Source organism: Spermophilus citellus (assembly GCF_964194105.1).
Source record: "Spermophilus citellus genome assembly, chromosome: 11".
In the NCBI taxonomy this organism is placed as follows: Eukaryota; Metazoa; Chordata; class Mammalia; order Rodentia; family Sciuridae; genus Spermophilus; species Spermophilus citellus.
The window spans coordinates 123,521,125-123,539,655 of NC_138192.1; the positions used below are offsets into that span (position 1 = coordinate 123,521,125).

Genomic DNA, 18,531 nt, shown 5'->3' on the forward strand with positions numbered 1-18,531 from the left:
GTGTTTTCTTCAATCATTTTCTGTACCCTGCTCAGTTTTTTTAAAGATTTTTAAAAAAAAATTTTAATATTTATTTTTTAGTTCTCGGCGGACACAACACCTTTGTTTGTACGTGGTGCTGAGGATCGAACCCGGGCCGCACGCATGCCAGGCAAGAGCACTACCACTTGAGCCACATCCCCAGCACCCCCCTGCTCAGTTTTATTGAGCCTCAGCCTTGTGTCTGCTCACAGCATCTGTGGGAAAAACTGATATGGTGTCCAGCAGTGTGGCCTGTGTGCTGCTCAGCCCCACCAGGGAAGGAGCTGGAGTTGCAGAAACCATCCTACCTGCTTGGCCCTATCTTACATATTGTCTTACATATTCAAGAACATAAAGGCATACTGATACACACAATCAGCATTTTATTTTCTAACTTTTCAATAGCCTTTTGCAGAAATCTTGAATTCTGTTCAATTTACTACAATGCCACTTGCCAGTTTTGAGGTGATACTATATGCTTGTACTTAGACACTAAGATATTTCCTCTGCAACAGATGTAAGAATTTATCTACTGCAAGCTATCCACTTAGATTTCCTTTCACATGCCTAATATGTGCTTTCTTTATTCCATTTGAGAAGTGTTTAGTCAGTACCTACTTTATACCAGGATTTTGCTATCCTGGGAATATAAGGGCAGTAATCACAATTCTGGCCTAGAAAGGCTCAGAGTTTTGGAAGTTTGAGGGGAAAATGCCACTGAATTCTCCTGGTCCACGAAAGATAACACAAAGGAGTCCTATTTAAATGGCGGACAGAGGAATGCCATTTAAGCAGATCTGCCATTCATCCGACTGACTAGCACTGAGATTATACAAAGGTATCTCTGGCACACTACCCTCCCATTTGTATGCTCTTATATCCTAACAGGATAAAAACTGAGGAACAGGTTTATACTAGGAATCGATTTAAGCCCATCATGATGACATTTTGTAGATCTAAGGTTGATGGCTACCTGTGGAATAACATGCCCTGTGTCTTGTTAGGTACCAGGTTGCCAGGAGGACTCTGAGCCCAGGGCTGGAGGAAGAATCGGCTCTCTTTCCAACATCTCGGAGATCACACCTGGTCCAGGTCAGATCATATTCCCTTTCTTAGGTGTGAAAGGGAGAAGGAGATGAGAGAGGCAGAGGGAAAACAGTAGTCAGAGACTGAGCTGCCAAAAAGGAGGTTCTTGCTGCTTTCATCAAGGCTGGGGGGACTGGAGGAGTTCACACACTCCCTCTGCTTGCCTCCATGCCAGCCCTGTGGTGCCCAGAGGAGCTCGGCACAGACCTTAAGCCAGAAGACTGGAACGACAAAGATCCAGCATGGGGTGTGGAAAAGATGCTCTCCGAAAGCAGGTGGATCTCACCCTTCTCTTCAGGATGAGGAAGAGGGAAGGGGGTTGTGTGCTTGCCTGTGGCTTCCTGAGGTTGGAAGAACCCGACTGGCCCAACCTGGCCACTGCTGGTTACTGGTGCGCCAGGTCCCTTACCCCTGGCTCCTTCCTGGAGATGTGCAAACAGCCACTGCCTTCCTTACCATCTCAAGTAACCACTTCTGTATTTCATTGTTAAAATAGAAATTTATTAGAGGTCATTTAAACCAAATTCTTCCAGTTTCTAACATCAGAATCTGAATCAGTAATGATGCTATTAAAGTGAAAAAAAAGTTTCATTTTAGTCCTCTTTGATACCCCACCTCCCTCCAAACAGTAATAAATCTCTCAAATTTTTAGGATTCAAAAGCATCTTTCAAGGTCTGGCATCTAATGTCTTGTTTTAGCAGCAATCCAATCCAAAGGCGGTTAAACACTTGATCAAGATTACACTGCCTGGAAACCACTGCTTCCTAGTGATAAAAAGATACATTTTTCAAATTGATTGGAGAGCAGCCACAAAATGGCTTTTAACTTCAAAAACTTGAAGTTAATGAATGAACCTTCCCTATTGGTTCTGGGAAGGGTCCTGAACGAATCTTATCTTTGCATGTTGGTATACCAGTAAATTTTATTACTAGCAGTTTCACATACAGGGCAAATTTATAGCTGTCCATAAAGATAGGCTGTAGAGGAAACGTAAATGCCTTTTCTCACTTGAAAATTTCTTTTGAATCAATGCCTGATTTTTAAATAAGTGAATAATGTAAACATCATGGAAAGTAAATACCTTTAAGTATTTCTTCTCCATGTTCGAATTTTCTTCTTCAAAAAAGTGACTGAGCTCTAACATCACTTTCAATTTTTGAAGGTTTCTCAGCTGCATTCAATTTCCTTTTTCACATTCTAAAGAGCCATGACAAAAGGATTTTGAAGAGCTTATCAAATAAACAATGGGTGTTCCAGAATAATTTAATTATCAAATTTCATTGAATAGTAAGTTTTTTGTTTTTTTTTTTTTTTTTTTTTTTTTGCTTGTTTGCCAAGTCAAATGTTCATTCCCGTGTTCTTTTTATAGAATGTGTGATTTGAAAGGCCAAAAAGTCTTTGGTCATTTTGACAGCCTTAACTACTCATTAAAATTGGTAATTACTAAAATCATTATATGAAGAAAAGCTCATTGTGCTAATCATAAATGGTGTCATCTTTCCAAAGAGACTCTCTTCCAGATCCTTTTTTTAAACTCTGCCATTTTGGTTTTTAATTTAAATTACAGAGCTGCCTGGTTTCCCAAATTCTGTGTCAGGAGATGAGGCATGCTCAAACTAAATTAGAAAAATTGAGTATTTTTACATTTTTGTAGTACTGATTAAATGAACTTTCGATGAGTGGGGTCCATTAATTCTTCTAATCTCACAGGCAGACATTTCCACAATCCAATTGCAAAATATTAACACTTTCAAAGGCAAGCGTTTTTCTCTACTGTCACGAACTTGGTCAAGTTGATTAACTTTTGTCATTTCTGTATCATTAAATGTAGGTCACCATGTCAGGTCCAGCAAACACATGCATTTATTTCCATCCCACTGACACTGCAGTGAATGATAATAAGCAAACAAATATCACTTCAATGGAAAACAAAATCCTCTTATTTGTGAACACGAACATTAAAATCAAGACACCAGAGACGATGTAACTGATGCAACACTGCAACACAAACACTCCATGCTAATTTGCCAAAAATGCATTTCTGCAGAAGGAGAAGAATCAAATGATGCCTCTTTCAGAGATGAAGGAGCTTTTGTTTGCAAAGCTTAACCCGCTCCATACCAGTCATGTCCTTGGGAAGTGACTGAGCACTCATATCCTGTCCCAAGTGGCTGTCAATCCCAATATCCTGTATTGCCAGAATGTCGTGAATGAAAAACTGTTAAGCAAAGCAAAAGTAGCCACAGCTCTGCTCTTGTAAAGAAACTCTTTTTATTAAGAAACTCTTTCTATGGCTGGTATTCTGGAGTTTCCTTTGCTCACTGTTCTTGCAGTAGATGTTTAACTGCATGTTTAATGAGGCCTTCTCTACCAGGTAGGACTAGTAGGCTGTTTTACAGTGGTCAGAAGGAACTCAAACCATGAAGTTAGACTGCTTGCATGGGGTCCTGAATTCACTATTGATTAGATGTTTGATTTGGATACATTCCTGGCCTATAAACTTCTTTCCTCATCTATAAAATAGGAATGAAAACCTATTGCCATAGGGTTATGGTAAGGATTAAAAGAGACTGTACCAGTAAAATACTTGGCACACAGGGCATGCCCAGAGTTCCTGAGTGACTGTATGTCTAGCTTTACCAATCTTTACAGAGGATGGCGGCGGGCTCAGAGAGATCAAGTCCCTGACCTCTTCAGCTGTGCAGGCATAGGGAGTCGTAAACAACCTAAATCTGTTTGCTCAGGATCACTAGGCAATGCTGAGCTGATGTGGATCTGGGGTGAACAGTCTGGGCCTCTCAGAACACACACTGAGCCCGGATCAGCTGAATTCAAGCTCCCATTCGCCTGCTTCCCGCAGACAAACAGCTGTGACTCAGCACTAATCCATCCGGCTGAAACAACTGGTCAGCCCTTCTCATCCTACGGAGGTAAATGCCTACCGAGCCTTCATAGGTAGTGGCCACAGGTTTGAAACGGGGCTTGGGAGAGACAGTAAGGACCCACCCATTGCATTGGTTGCCCGGCAAAGGGAAACGAACTGTTGCCATTTGCAAGAGACACCACCATGGCAGAGAACTGACGTCATCAGACTGCGGCGGAGGAGATAACTTCATTGAAACCTGCGGCTACAGGTGTGTAATTCCCTAGCCTTCCCTCTCCACACATCGGGGAAACCTTAAGGGACCCTCCCAGCTCTCCCGTAAGGGCCCCTCCCAGCTCTCCCGTGAGCGCGATAGCCAGCCTGAGGGAATCAGAGGTGGCGCGGGACCCGCGGGGGCGTGGAACTACCGCTCCCACCAGGGCTGACAGCTGAGGTCTCTTGCACCAGCTACCGGGGGCGTGGCTACCGGAGTGCAAATAAAATTCGCTGAGGATTCTCAGCCCCAAGCTCTACAAACTTAGGGTCTGAGGGAATGGCAAACTGGAAGAGTGTGCCCAGTCGTTCATGAAAACAGGGCTCCCAAGCAGCAGACCTGGCGTGTAGCCAGTATTGTGGTGAGCGGCACCCGTGAGAGGGGCTTGGCTAGAAGAAAAGTGGGAAGTGACTAGACACAAGAGGAGGCCCTAGGCACTCAGGATTGGAGACTCGCCCAGTCTGGGAGGAGCTGCTGCACAGTGATTGGTTCCCGCGTATTGACAAGAGAAACTTGGCCTGGTGGTCACAGCGCCACCTACTGGAAGAGAAGTTAATCAAACTCTAAGACTGCATTTATTAGTTTTTTTTTCTTTTCTCTTTTTTTTTTGATTTGGGTTTTTCTTTCATTTTCATTTTTCTTTCTTGTTGTTTTTTAAATTTTTTTTTACAATTTTTTAAAATTTTTTTTCTTCTAATTTTAATTTTTTTTTTTTAATTTTTTTCTTTTTTTATTTCCTATTTTTTTTCTTCTTTTGTCTTTTCATTTCTTTTCAATTATCTTATCCCCCCTTCCTTGAATTCTACCTACTTACTCTCATTCTCTTTAGTGACTTCTTCCCTTCCATTCTAATACCTTTCCTCCCAAGCATCAAATAAATTTATAGGAGTAAACAGTAACTCAGCAGTCAAACAGAGCAAGAAGTAACATGAGCAGCTTCAAAAAGCAAGTAAGAAAAGGAGTACAAACAATGCAGGACAGCCCAAATATTCAGGAGGACCTAGAGTCATCAGAAAAATAGTCATATAAAGAACTCAAGGAACACCTTAGACAGATGGAATGGAACCTTAAAGAGGATACAAGACAGCAAATTCAAGCAGCGAAAGAACACATTGAGAATGAATTACATAAACAGATAAAAGAAGAAGTTATGCATCTTTATCAGGAGATAGAGATTATAAAAAATAATCAAACAATAATTCTAGAAATGAAGGAAACGATAAACCAAATTAAAAACTCAATTGAGAGTATCACTAACAGAGTGGAGCAAGTAGAAGCCAGAACGTCAGATAATGAAGACAAAATATATCATCTTGAAAAGAGTCTAGCCAACTCAGAAAGGCTGGTAAAAAATCACGAGAAAAACATCCAAGAGTTATGGGATAACATAAAAAAAACAAACTTACGAGTCATCGGGATAGAGGAAGGTACAGAGATTCAAACCAAAGGAATGAGTAACCTGCTGAATGAAATAATTACAGAAAACTTTCCAGAAATAAAAAAGGAAACAGATATACAAATTGAAGATGCATACACGACACCAAACACACAAAATCACAGTAGACCAACGCCAAGAAACATTGTTATGAAGATATCCAATATACAGAACAAAGAGAAAATATTAAAAGCTACAAGAGAAAGGAGACAGATTACATTCAGGGGTAAACCAATAAGGTTAACAAGGGATTTTTCATCACAGACAATGAAAGCAAGAAGGTCATGGAACAATGTATTTCAAACACTGAAAGACAATGGATGCCAACCAAGAATTCTGTATCCAGCAAAATTAAGCTTCAGGTATGACAACGAAATAAAAATCTTTCATGATAAACAAAAGTTAAAAGAATTTGCAGCCAGAAAACCAGCATTGCAAAGCATTTTGAGCAAAACACTACACGAGGAAGAAATGAAAAACAATAACCAAAACCATCAGTGGGAAGTGCCTCAGTAAAGACAGAGGGCGAGGGGAAAGATAATCATGGAGAAACAAACTAAATTTTTTTAAAAAAGGATAAATAATCAAACATAGATGGAAGTACAAACCATATATCAATAGTAACTCTGAATGTTAATGGCTTAAACTCTCTAATAAAGCGACATAGGCTGGTATCATGGATTAAAAAAACAAATCCAACAATATGCTGCCTCCAGGAGACACATCTGATTGGAAAAGACATACACAGGCTGAAGGTGAAAGGATGGGAAAAAATATACCACGCACACGGTCCTCGTAAGCAAGCAGGGGTGGCCATCCTCATATCAAATAAAATCGACTTCAAGACTAAGTTAATCAAAAGGGATAAAGAAGGTCATTATATACTGTTAAAAGGAACCATTCACCAACAAGACATAACAATTATCAATATTTATGCACCAAATAATGGTGCTGCGACATTCATAAAAAAAATTCTCCTCAAGTTCAAGAATCAAATAGACCACAACACAATAATTATGGGTGACTTCAACACACCTCTCTCACCATTGGACAGATCCTCCAAACAAAAGTTGAATAAAGAAACTATAGAACTCAATATCACAATCAATAACCTAGACTTAACTGACATATATAGAATATATCAACCATCATCAAATGGATATACTTTTTTCTCAGCAGCACATGGATCCTTCTCAAAAATAGACCATATATTATGCCATAGGGCAACCCTCAGTAAATATAAAGGGGTGGAGATAATACCATGCATTTTATCTGATCATAATGGAATGAAACTGGAAATCAATGATAAAAGAAGGAAAGAAAAATCCTACATCACATGGAAAATGAACAATATGTTACTGAATGATCAATGGGTTACAGAAGACAAAAAGGAGGAAATCAAAAAATTCTTAGAGATAAATGAAAATACAGACACAACATATCGGGATCTATGGGACACAATGAAAGCAGTTTTAAGAGGGAAATTCATCGCCTGGAGGTCATTCCTCAAAAAAAGGAAAAACCAACAAATAAATGAGCTCATACTTCATCTCAAAGCCCTAGAAAAGGAAGAGCAAAACAACAGCAAATGTAGCAGAAGGCAAGAAATAATTAAAATCAGAGTGGAAATCAATGAAATTGAAACAAAAGAAACTATTGAAAAAATTAACAAAACTAAAAGTTGGTTCTTCGAAAAAATAAATAAGATCGACAGACCGTTAGCCATGCTAACGAAGAGAAGAAGAGAGAGAACTCAAATTACTAGCATACGGGATGAAAAAGGCAATATCACAACAGATGCTACAGAAATACAGAAGACAATTAGAAATTATTTTGAAAACCTATATTCCAATAAAATAGAAGATAGTGAAGACATCGATAAATTTCTTAAGTCATATGATTTGCCCAGACTGAGTCAGGAGGATACACACAATTTGAACAGACCAATATCAATGGATGAAATAGAAGAAGCCATCAAAAGACTACCAACCAAGAAAAGCCCAGGACCGGATGGGTATACAGCGGAGTTTTACAAAACCTTTAAAGAAGAATTAATACCAATACTTTTCAAGTTATTTCAGGAAATAGAAAAAGAGGGAGCTCTTCCAAATTCATTCTATGAGGCCAACATCACCCTGATTCCGAAACCAGGCAAAGACACCTCAAAGAAAGAAAACTACAGACCAATATCTCTAATGAACCTAGATGCAAAAATCCTCAATAAAATTCTGGCGAATCGAATACAAAAACACATCAAAAAAATTGTGCACCATGATCAAGTAGGATTCATCCCTGGGATGCAAGGATGGTTCAATACACGGAAATCAATAAATGTTATTCACCACATCAATAGACTTAAAGATAAGAACCATATGATCATCTCGATAGACGCAGAGAAAGCATTCGACAAAGTACAGCATCCCTTTATGTTCAAAACATTAGAAAAACTAGGGATAACAGGAACTTACCTTGACATTGTAAAAGCTATCTATGCTAAGCCTTAGGCTAGCATCATTCTGAATGGACAAAAGTTAAAGGCATTCCCTCTAAAATCTGGAACAAGACAGGGATGCCCTCTATCACCACTTCTATTCAATATAGTTCTCGAAACACTGGCCAGAGCAATTAGACAGACGAAAGAAATTAAAGGCATAAAAATTGGAAAAGAAGAACTTAAATTATCACTATTTGCAGATGACATGATTCTATACCTAGAAGACCCAAAAGGGTCTACAAAGAAACTACTAGAACTAATAAATGAATTCAGCAAAGTGGCAGGATATAAAATCAACATGCATAAATCAAAGGCATTTCTGTATATCAGCGACAAAACTTCTGAAACGGAAATGAGAAAAAACACTCCATTCACAATATCCTCAAAAAAAATAAAATACTCGGGAATCAACCTAACAAAAGAGGTGAAAGATTTATACAATGAAAACTACAGAACCCTAAAGAGAGAAGTAGAAAATCTTAGAAGATGGAAAAATATACCCTGTTCATGGATAGGCAGAACTAACATTATCAAAATGGCGATATTACCAAAAGTTCTCTATAGGTTTAATGCAATGCCAATCAAAATCACAACGGCATTTCTTGTAGAAATAGATAAAGCAATCATGAAATTCATATGGAAAAATAAAAGACCCAGAATAGCAAAAGCAATTCTAAGCAGGAAGTGTGAATCAGGTGGTATAGGGATACCAGATTTCAAACTATATTACAGAGCAATAGTGACAAAAACAGCATGGTACTGGTACCAAAACAGGCGGGTGGACCAATGGTATAGAACAGAGGACACAGAGACTAATCCACAAAGTTACAATTATCTTATATTTGATAAAGGGGCTAAAAGCATGCAATGGAGGAAGGATAGCATCTTCAACAAATGGTGTTGGGAAAACTGGAAATCCATATGCAACAAAATGAAACTGAATCCCTTTCTCTCACCATGCACAAAAGTTAACTCAAAATGGATCAAGGAGCTTGATATCAAATTAGAGACTCTGAGTCTGATAGAAGAAAAAGTTGGCTCCAATCTACATATTGTGGGGTCGGGCTCCAAATTCCTTAATAGGACACCCATAGCACAAGAGTTAATAACAAGAATCAACAAATGGGACTTACTTAAACTAAAAAGTTTTTTCTCAGCAAGGGAATCAATAAAAGAGGTAAATAGGGAGCCTACATCCTGGGAACAAATTTTAATCCTCACACTTCAGATAGAGCCCTAATATCCAGAGTATACAAAGAACTCAAAAAATTAGACAATAAGATAACAAATAACCCAATCAACAAATGGGCCAAGGACCTGAACAGACACTTCTCAGAGGAGGATATACAATCAATCAACAAGTACATGAAAAAATGCTCTCCATCTCTAGCAGTCAGAGAAATGCAAGTCAAAACCACCCTAAGATACCATCTCACTCCAGTAAGATTGGCAGCCACTATGAAGTCAAACAACAACAAGTGCTGGCGAGGATGTGGAGAAAAGGGTACACTTGTACATTGCTGGTGGGACTGTGAATTGGTGCAGCCAATTTGGAAAGCAGTTTGGAGATTCCTGGGAAAGCTGGGAATGGAACCACCATTTGACCCTGCTATTGCCCTTCTCGGACTATTCCCTGAAGACCTTAAAAGAGCGCACTACAGGGATACTGCCACATCGATGTTCATAGCAGCACAATTCACAATCGCTAGACTGTGGAACCAACTCAGATGCCCTTCAATAGATGAATGGATAAAAAAAATGTGGCATCTATACACAATGGAGTACTATGCAGCAATAAAAAATGACAAAAACATAGAATTTGCAGGGAAATGGATGGCACTAGAGCAGATTATGCTTAGTGAAGCTAGCCAATCCCTAAAAAACAAATACCAAATGTCTTCTTTCATATAATGAGAGCAACTATGAACAGAGCAGGGAGGAAGAGCAAGAAGAAAAGATTAACATTAAACAGAGACATGAAATGGGAGGGAAAGGGAGAGAAAAGGGAAATTGCATGGAAATGAAGGGAGACCCTCATTGCTATACAAAATTACATATAAGAGGTTGTGAGGGGAATGGGAAAATAAACAAGAAGAGAAATGAATTACAGTAGCTGGGGTAGAGAGAGAAGATGGGAGGGGAGGGGAGGGGGGATAGTAGGGGATAGGAAAGGTAGCAGAATACAACAATTACTAATAGGGCATTATGTAAAATTGTGGATGTGTAACTGACGTGATTCTGCAATCTGCATTTGGGGTAAAATTGGGGGTTCATAACCCACTTCAATCTAATGTATGAAATATGATATGTCAAGAGCTTTGTAATGTTGTGAACAACCAATAAAAAAAATTCTAAAATAAAAAGAAGAGAAAGTTATAACAAGCACGGTTACAATATCCAGAAATAATAAATAAATGACAATTGTTAACAAAAAAAAAATCTTTACAGAGACTATGGAGAGGATGAGTCAAAGAAGTACAAGTGTCATTTGTCCCCACTATGATTTCCAGCTTATGTGCACCCAGCCCATTCTTCTGACTTTCCTTAAGCACCTTATTTGCAGTGAGAAAGAGGCTTCGCCTTAAAAAAAAGAACTGTTTTCATATGGTAAATGGAGCATAAGTATAGCAAAATAGAAAAGTTCAGAAAGATCATTATGGGTAGCAGTGAGAGCTATGAAGAAACAAAGCAGAATAAAGGGACAGAGGGGACTGAGGGAGGGGATGCTGGGCAGGGGTACTTCCACCTGTTGATGCTGGATGACCTTCCGAGAAGCAGCATTTAAGTACTTGAGGGATGAGGGGGACTCACTATGAGAACTCTGGGGCCAAAAAAAAAAAAAAAAAGCAAATACATGGACCCAAACAGGTGATCCCCTAATTTCACAGACTGGGAAACTGAGAGGTAACTGTGCAAAGAGACTCTCCAAAGAGAGGGTTTGGAATTATAGTCTTCAGACTCACAGGCTCTGCCATTTCCTACACTAACTCCCATTTGCTAGACTTCCTTGTGGCAAAATTGCTAAGAGTGTATTTTGCAACTCTAAATGGGATAATCAAGAAAATAGTCTTCCGAGATGGTGGTGAAGGACAGCCAGTCAAACAGATCATGGACTACATTACAGTCTACGAAGAAAACAAGATCTTTTAACTCCATGGAATCCCATCCTTTGGGGATTTGAGTGTGGACAAGATAAATAATTTTCTTCTGGGATTCAATGAATATGAGACAGAATAACATCTTGAAGATTTTCTGATTCCAGCAATGGGTTTTTCTGATATAGCCAATTATTATCAAATCCCAAGGGTCAATAAGGTAGCAATGAAGGTCTTACAAAGCAACAAGAAATCATCGTTCTTGCATGATCTATCAGTCAGTTTAGGTAACCGATACAATATAGGTGGTTTGAACAACATGGAGGCTAGACATCTAAGGTCAGGGTGCCAGCCTGTGGGGTCCCTGGGGAAGGCTCTCTTTCTGGATTACAGATGGAATCTTCTCACTGCATCCTCACCTCACAGAGAGAGGACAGTCTCTACCCCACTTCTTCAAAAATCTCTACTCTCCTTATAAGAGTCCCACTCTTGTGGTCTATTTTACCCCTAATTACCTTCCAAAGGCCAAGTACCATCACGTTCGGGATTAAAGCTTCAATCAAGATTTGAGGAGGACATAAACACTGAGTCCATAACACATGGGCTGGGATGGTGTTTTAAGTGATCTAGTATGGGGAATAACACTCTTCACTCTGCAACATGCCTTTAGTGAGAACTTTCACCCTATGACCCAGGATGGGAACTTTTGCTGATTTAGAGTACAACTATTTAATGTCTGAGATAAAATATGTTTCTTAACCTAGATGCTTAAATTAAGCTCACACTACAATTAAGGTGATAGATGAAGAAGAAAATATAACACGAACACACAAGAGATTTCCCTAAAGTCATTAAGAAATGAACCAAATTCCATTTTCAATCTTAGGTGGTCTGAGCTTCATTTTTGCCTTAAGCAAAGCATTCAACGAGTTCCATAACAAACCACATGGCACTAGACTTCCATACAATGAAAATATGTCTTTAACTGATCATATACTGCAAAAATGTGGCTAATGTTGTAATTTAATGTGCTTATGAGTAACCAGAGGACCTTGTTAAAATACACAACTAGTATGTCTGGTGTGGGCCCTGGGACTCCGCATTTCTAGCTATACCCAAGTGATGCCAATGCTATTGGTTCTTGGATTTCACCCTGCTTGGTGAAAGTCTATCACTGCATCATACTGTTATAAAAAAATCACAGGGAAAGAAACTGTCTTGTCTCTTGAATCTTCATAGAAATAAAAATTGGAAATGTTAAGAGCAAATTATTCTCTCTCCTTTTTTTAAATGGATCTCTTCAGTCTCATGGTCTTTTCCTTTTGACTCGGGCACAAGAAGTACCTTTAGTAAGACTGTGATTTCATGGTTATGCATTTTATTTACTGGTTCTATTTCATTGACCCACATCTAACTTTGCTAATATTGATGGTTTTTTTATATTTATTTTTAGTTTTTGGTGAACACAACATCTTTATTTTATTTTCATGTGGTGCTGAGGATCGAACCCAGTGCCCCGCGCATGCCCGAGTGCGCTACCTCTTGAGCCACATCCCCAGCCCCTGATGTTTTTTTGTTACAATTGCTTTTGGCCTCCTTGCTTACTATGTTTGGTTACTTTACTACTGTCTTACATGCATCTTTGTGAAACACTTCAAATCCTGCTTTTAAATAAGATAGAATGTGAAATATGAAAAGAATCTCAACACAACCTAGATAAATGAAAATATGTGCTCCAGGATACAGGATGCATTTGGAAATTTTAGGCACGTGATGGAGGGCGGTAACAAACTAAGAATGGAGAAGCAAGTGATTTTAGAAGCAGACTTGTGAAGGATTAACCCTGTTCCCTGTCATAGTTCGCTTCAGGCTTTGCCAGACAGTCAGGATGAGGATGACTCAGTGCATTCACATTGCTAAGGATTTAGCAACTGAGCTTCCAGTTGCCCAAGGAGGTACGTGGAAAAACTTCACTGTCGCTACTAACCTCAGGAATACTCAAGTGAATGCTGGCAGCTACTCTGAAACACTCCTGGGAAGAACAATTTCCTGTTCCTTGGGTAGAGCTACATCTTAGATAGACCAAAGGGCAAAATCAACCAAGGCCAACTCTTTGTGTCCTCCAATTTGGAGATGCCATGAAGCAGATACTAAACTGCAAAGCTGCTGGAGGTTTGCTGGAATAGTAACCCTGTGTGGCTACTATTCAGGATGCATAAAGGTCCCATGTCAGTTACTTGAGCTTTGAGCAAGGTATTTAACCCTATGTGTCTCAATGGCTTCCTTTACAACTTGTAACAATAACTTCATCTGAGAATTAACTAAAACACTTCACATTGTGTGGGATTCTCAATAAATGTTTTACCACAATACAGTTACAACTTCTCTTTTTCTCTACTAGGCCATCAAGAAAAGTAGTTGAGGAGGGAAAGATAGCCTCAAATCATACATGGTGACTCATTCTTTCATTTTCTTTTTTGGACCCTTCATGGAAATTTCTAGAACCAATGTTGTTACTGTTTATTTTCAAAGTTATTTCTTCAATGTCTTTGAGAAGTCAAAAACATGAGCAGATACAATCAGTACCATTCAAACTTGATTTTGTAAACTAAGTTTGTTTTGATGTCTTTACCAAGCAAAGAAGACAGGGAATTTCCTCATATGACAACATAAATGTGTGATTTCTGCTAAAGCATAAACATCCTTGTCACAAAAAGCCCTGTCAAAGGAAAGAAAGGAGGTGGCAGTGAATGCCAAACAGGCCTTTACTTTGCATATTGTTTTCAACTCTGAACATCTACAGTAAAACAAGTGTTTTCCTTTCATTCAGTACATTCAGTATCACTTTCCCCATCTTCTCACTTATTCTGACAAGACTTTTGGGAAATTCCAGTCCCACCCCACCCCACTCAATTTCTAAAAATCCCTCCTACTTTCAACTATTTAAATGTCAGGGAGTTCAGAGGAGAGGAAATTCTTCCTTCTAGGAATTCCTCATACTCATGTAAACATGTTTGCATATTCATTTCTTCTCAATCAAAGCTCTTTGGTAGGTCAAAGGTTCAGCTTCTTAGTCAAAGCTACATATAATATCAAAAGTGGTATTATAAAGGCATAAAGGAGTTAGGAGGCATCAAAGCAAGGAAATGGAATTTTTGTAATTACTGAAATAAAATACACTCCTCTCTTTACTCTTTACCCCTTCTGAGTGAGTGGGCAGGAAGAAAACATAGTGGTTAACTCCAATCCCTTCTGGCAGGATGCACAAAAGATTAATAATAGCCAGGCATGTTGGCACAAGTCTATAATTCCAGCTACCTGGGAAGCTGAGGCAGGTGGATCACAAGTTCAAGGCCAGCCTGGGCAACTTAGTTCGAACCTGCCTCAAAAAATGAACTAAACAGGGCTGGTAGTGTTCAGTGGTAGTGCCCCAGGTTCAAACAATCCCCAGTACCAGAGAGAGGGGGTGGTGGTGGTGGGGGGGAGAACACCACATAAATGAATCAACCCATTTGGTACAAACACACTTCATACATTTTAGAAGAAAGTTTCTTATCATGACAGAATTTTTAATCAGTGGCATTACCACTTTGAGGCTAACATGCTATGCTATTCAACCCAAATAAAAAAACACTCAAATCCTGACATGGGAGAAACATTTTTCAATTCATTTTAGAGCTGAGGTTTTATACTAGAGAATCTTGTTTTGTAAGACAAGCGGCAATGGCATTTCAGAAAATTATTTAAACTTGACTTGATCCTTTGAATTGGTCTTTGCATGAGTTGTTATTCATTTACTTTCTACAAAAAGTGGGGGATAACTGAAAGCAGCATACATTTCTCTTTTCAAAATGTATGGCTTTTATTCATAACTGCTCACAAAATAAGATGGATTCTAACCAAGACTTTGAAGACACTTAAGCCTGGTCCATTGCCTTGGGTCAAAAATGAAATCAAGTTTGCTTTGGTGTATACCTTTACCTCCCTGAGCTACTGCCCTCAATGCAGGGCCCTGGTCGCTGACATCACTCAATAACCCTTTGACTGCTTCCACATTCCAAGATCATCTTGAAGATTTCTTGGTCTATGTGTTAATAGAAATCAATCAGTCAATAATAAATAAATCACACACACACACACACACACACACACACACACACCATTCACAAAGTTTAAAACAACCTTGTTAATTTGACAATCTCCTCAGCTCCTATTGGATCTGACAAAGTTCTAACCCTACAGCAATCTCTTAACATGCCGGAGGAGTTGGGTTCCTAAAACATGGCTTTCAGAAAGGACACTACCTGTGTAGCAGCAAGATGGATTTTCTCAACAGGACTTCTCAGTGCCCTTCAAATATCTTTCACTAGATGACAGCTTACACACACAGGTAATCCACCCAGTCTGTGCTGAAATGAGTGACCCATCATTTCACCCCCTTATTCTATTCTTTTTCTCCCTTGACAACCAGGCTTTGAGGACCTCTAGAAGAGATATTAAGAATCTAAAGGGGTTGGATCATCATAAGCCAGGATTAGTCTCCACCAGAGTCTAATGTCAAGGTTGTAGGTCCCAAACAGGCACCCTGCCTCTCAGCATTCCCCCAAGTGGGGGTACTGACTCAAGAGAACTCGTCACCTTCCTGCTTCCCTTCAGGAGCAGATAGGGAGGAAAGCAAAGCACATGTCTCACTGCCAAAATCGCTGCCAACACTGCCTGCCTAGATGTGTAAGATCCCTTGAAAAGTCTTGGCAAGAGCTCCTCTGGAGTGTTGGCCAAGGTGCTGAAGTGAAGCAAGGGAGGCAGAGGAGCACCTTTGCCAGTGAATCTCCCTCTCCCACTGCTCTTTAAGACACTGAGCTTATTCACTGTGACAAAGTACTGCTAAGATTTCAAATCTCATACAATTTTAGAGAAAGGGTTTGTGCATATGTGTGTGTGTAGAAGAGATACACTTTATATAAATTTCAGTGCTACAAAAATTCTAGGAGAATGCACTTAGAAACTAAAAAAAAACTAAAAATAGATGCATGCTGTTTATTTCAGTTGAACACTATTATGGCTGTATTTCTCTATCACATTGTAAACTGGATTCTGTAAAAGGAATCAATTGAAAAACAAAGTTATTGTAAAGCAAATGGTAGAGAATGACAAAGTTGCAATCCCAAATGATGGTTCAAAAGCAAAAACTGTTTTCTACTCATGTCTTAAGATTTCTTATATCTTTACCTTTTTTTTTTTTTTTTGGTTTCAAATGTTCTTTTTGACAGTTTGTCCTTCCTGCCTTGAAAATGTGCATACTGATATTAAAACCACAGGCCGTCCCTGGCACAGGGCTGGCTAACAGTCCAATCATCTGGAGGTAGCTATAGAGTGCAGCCAATGGTTAAAAAAAAAAAAAAAAAAAAAAAAAGAAGGGACCCAGGCCACCAACTCACTCACCCCCACCTTCTTGGGCATCTGATGCCTCTTCCTCTGCCAGCCAATTTGCTTCCGTTCTGTTCAACTTTCCAACCTCTAGCTTTAGAGAATAGTCCTCACTGTGGGAACTGGCTCTAGCTAGCCTTTGGCTCCCTCCTCATTGGTGATTGGCAAGAGCAACACTGTCCTTGACACTCTAAAAAAAGAGTCGTTTAATTCCTAATGATATTTACTGGCAAAAAGGAAAATGAAACACACAAGGAGGATTCCGGTCCAGCAAAGTCAAGCTGCGAGCTCAGCTGCAGAGCCCGGGTCTCCATGTAAGGCTGTTCCCCTTCCCTTTCCCACCAGAGTGGACTCCCCGTCTTTTGCCACTTCCATCCCAGATTGTGACACCTACTGGAATTTATGAACATCTGGAGATGTATGTATAGGATTTCGGCACCAGACACTGGCTGCTGCCCCAAAAACTTCCCGCGGAAATCACCCAGTACTCAGAAGGCATTTCAATAAGGAAGTAACTAGTAACGCTCCACTGAAGGGAGAACCCCGCAAAACCTCTCAGAAACATACCAGAAGCCACTTGGACCCTTTTAATGATCCACCAGCCAGTACAATTTGCCCTTTCTGGAGCAGTATAAAGCGGCTTGTGGGGTTTTGCCCTGTGGTAGGAGCGCTGAGCGGAAGTACATTTATTTCCATGCTAGAGTGAAGGTGGTGGGGAGGGTGTCCTAGCTCAAGCCGGCGCCAGGAGCCCAGATAACGTCCTTTGCCCTCTGCTCAGTAGTCGACCGGGGCGAGAGGGACGCGCAAAACCGTGGACTAAGAGGTGTAGTCTGTAGATCCCCACCCCCCACGCGTCCGGGTCCCTTAGCACCCCCATCACCTATCCATAAAGTGGATGCACCCCCGCCTCCTCCCAACCTCCTCAAAACCTGGGCACATCCTCTCCCACGCTGCATTTCTGCTGCCCACGCAGCTGTTCCTCTCAGCGTCCCGCGTGCCCCAAAGCGCCCCGTGTCCTTATGCGTCGGTGGCACTGCCTCGAGGAGGTGGCGTCAGGGGCGCCCGCAGAGGCGGCGGGGGAGGAGTGCGGGGGCAAGGACTAGCGAGCTGCAGGGCAGGGGCGCGCCGAGCTTTCGCGGAGGCCGGCTCCGGCCCCCTGACAGCCCCGAGCGCGCGAGGAGGCGCGGAGGACGCGCCGCACTCACCCGCTGCTGCTGTCGGCTGCTGACGGCCACCGCGGCGGCGGACGCGGCGCTGTGCCGGAGCTCGGCCGCCTGCCCCGGTCTCAGCAGGCTCCGGGTGAACCTGCGGGTCCGCTCACTGGCCATCGCCGGCCGCGCCGATCCCGCCGCGGTCCCAGAGCGCGGGTCCCTCTGGTCCTGCCCGCGCCAGCCTTCGTTACCCGCCCGCCGTTCAGGAAGCGGAACTCGGAGCTTTTCCCCCGCTTCCTCGCTTAACTCACGAGAGGCGGGTTTTTCTGTCTTGCACCCCCACTCTTCCCACCCCCTTCCCTCCGCTGAAGCTTCCAGACGACTTTCCAAACTCTGCGCTCCTCTGGGCTGGGCGCGCACAGCCACCCAGCGGGCTGCCCCGGCCCGGCGGCGGCGCAGCTGGAGCAGGACGCGCGCAGGGTGGCTCCAGCCCGCGCCGCCCACCGACCTCAGCTGGCGGGACCGGGCTGCCACTCCGGGGACCGCAGGCGGCGGGGGAGGGCGCCCGGCGGCGGCTGCCGGGCTCCGGGCGGGGCCTGCCCACCTCTACCACCCCCATTTGGAGAGTGCTTGGAAGGTTGGAGCTCTGGCCGCATTTGCTGATTAGACCTCTATTTTCAGTCT

General features: G+C 41.4%; 1 protein-coding gene across 2 annotated transcripts in view; it reads right to left on the reverse strand.

Moving 5' to 3' along the window:
• Positions 1–18,168, reverse strand: part of DOCK10 (dedicator of cytokinesis 10) — a 249,127-nt gene extending 230,959 nt beyond the window's left edge. For both annotated transcript variants that reach the window (XM_081261150.1, XM_081261149.1), the window contains exon 1: positions 17,902–18,168. In XM_081261150.1, the coding sequence (XP_081117276.1) occupies positions 17,902–18,024 (123 nt within the window). In that variant the 5' untranslated portion in view covers positions 18,025–18,168. The remainder of the gene's footprint in view (positions 1–17,901) is intronic.
• Between the last annotated feature and the right edge of the window lie 363 nt (positions 18,169–18,531).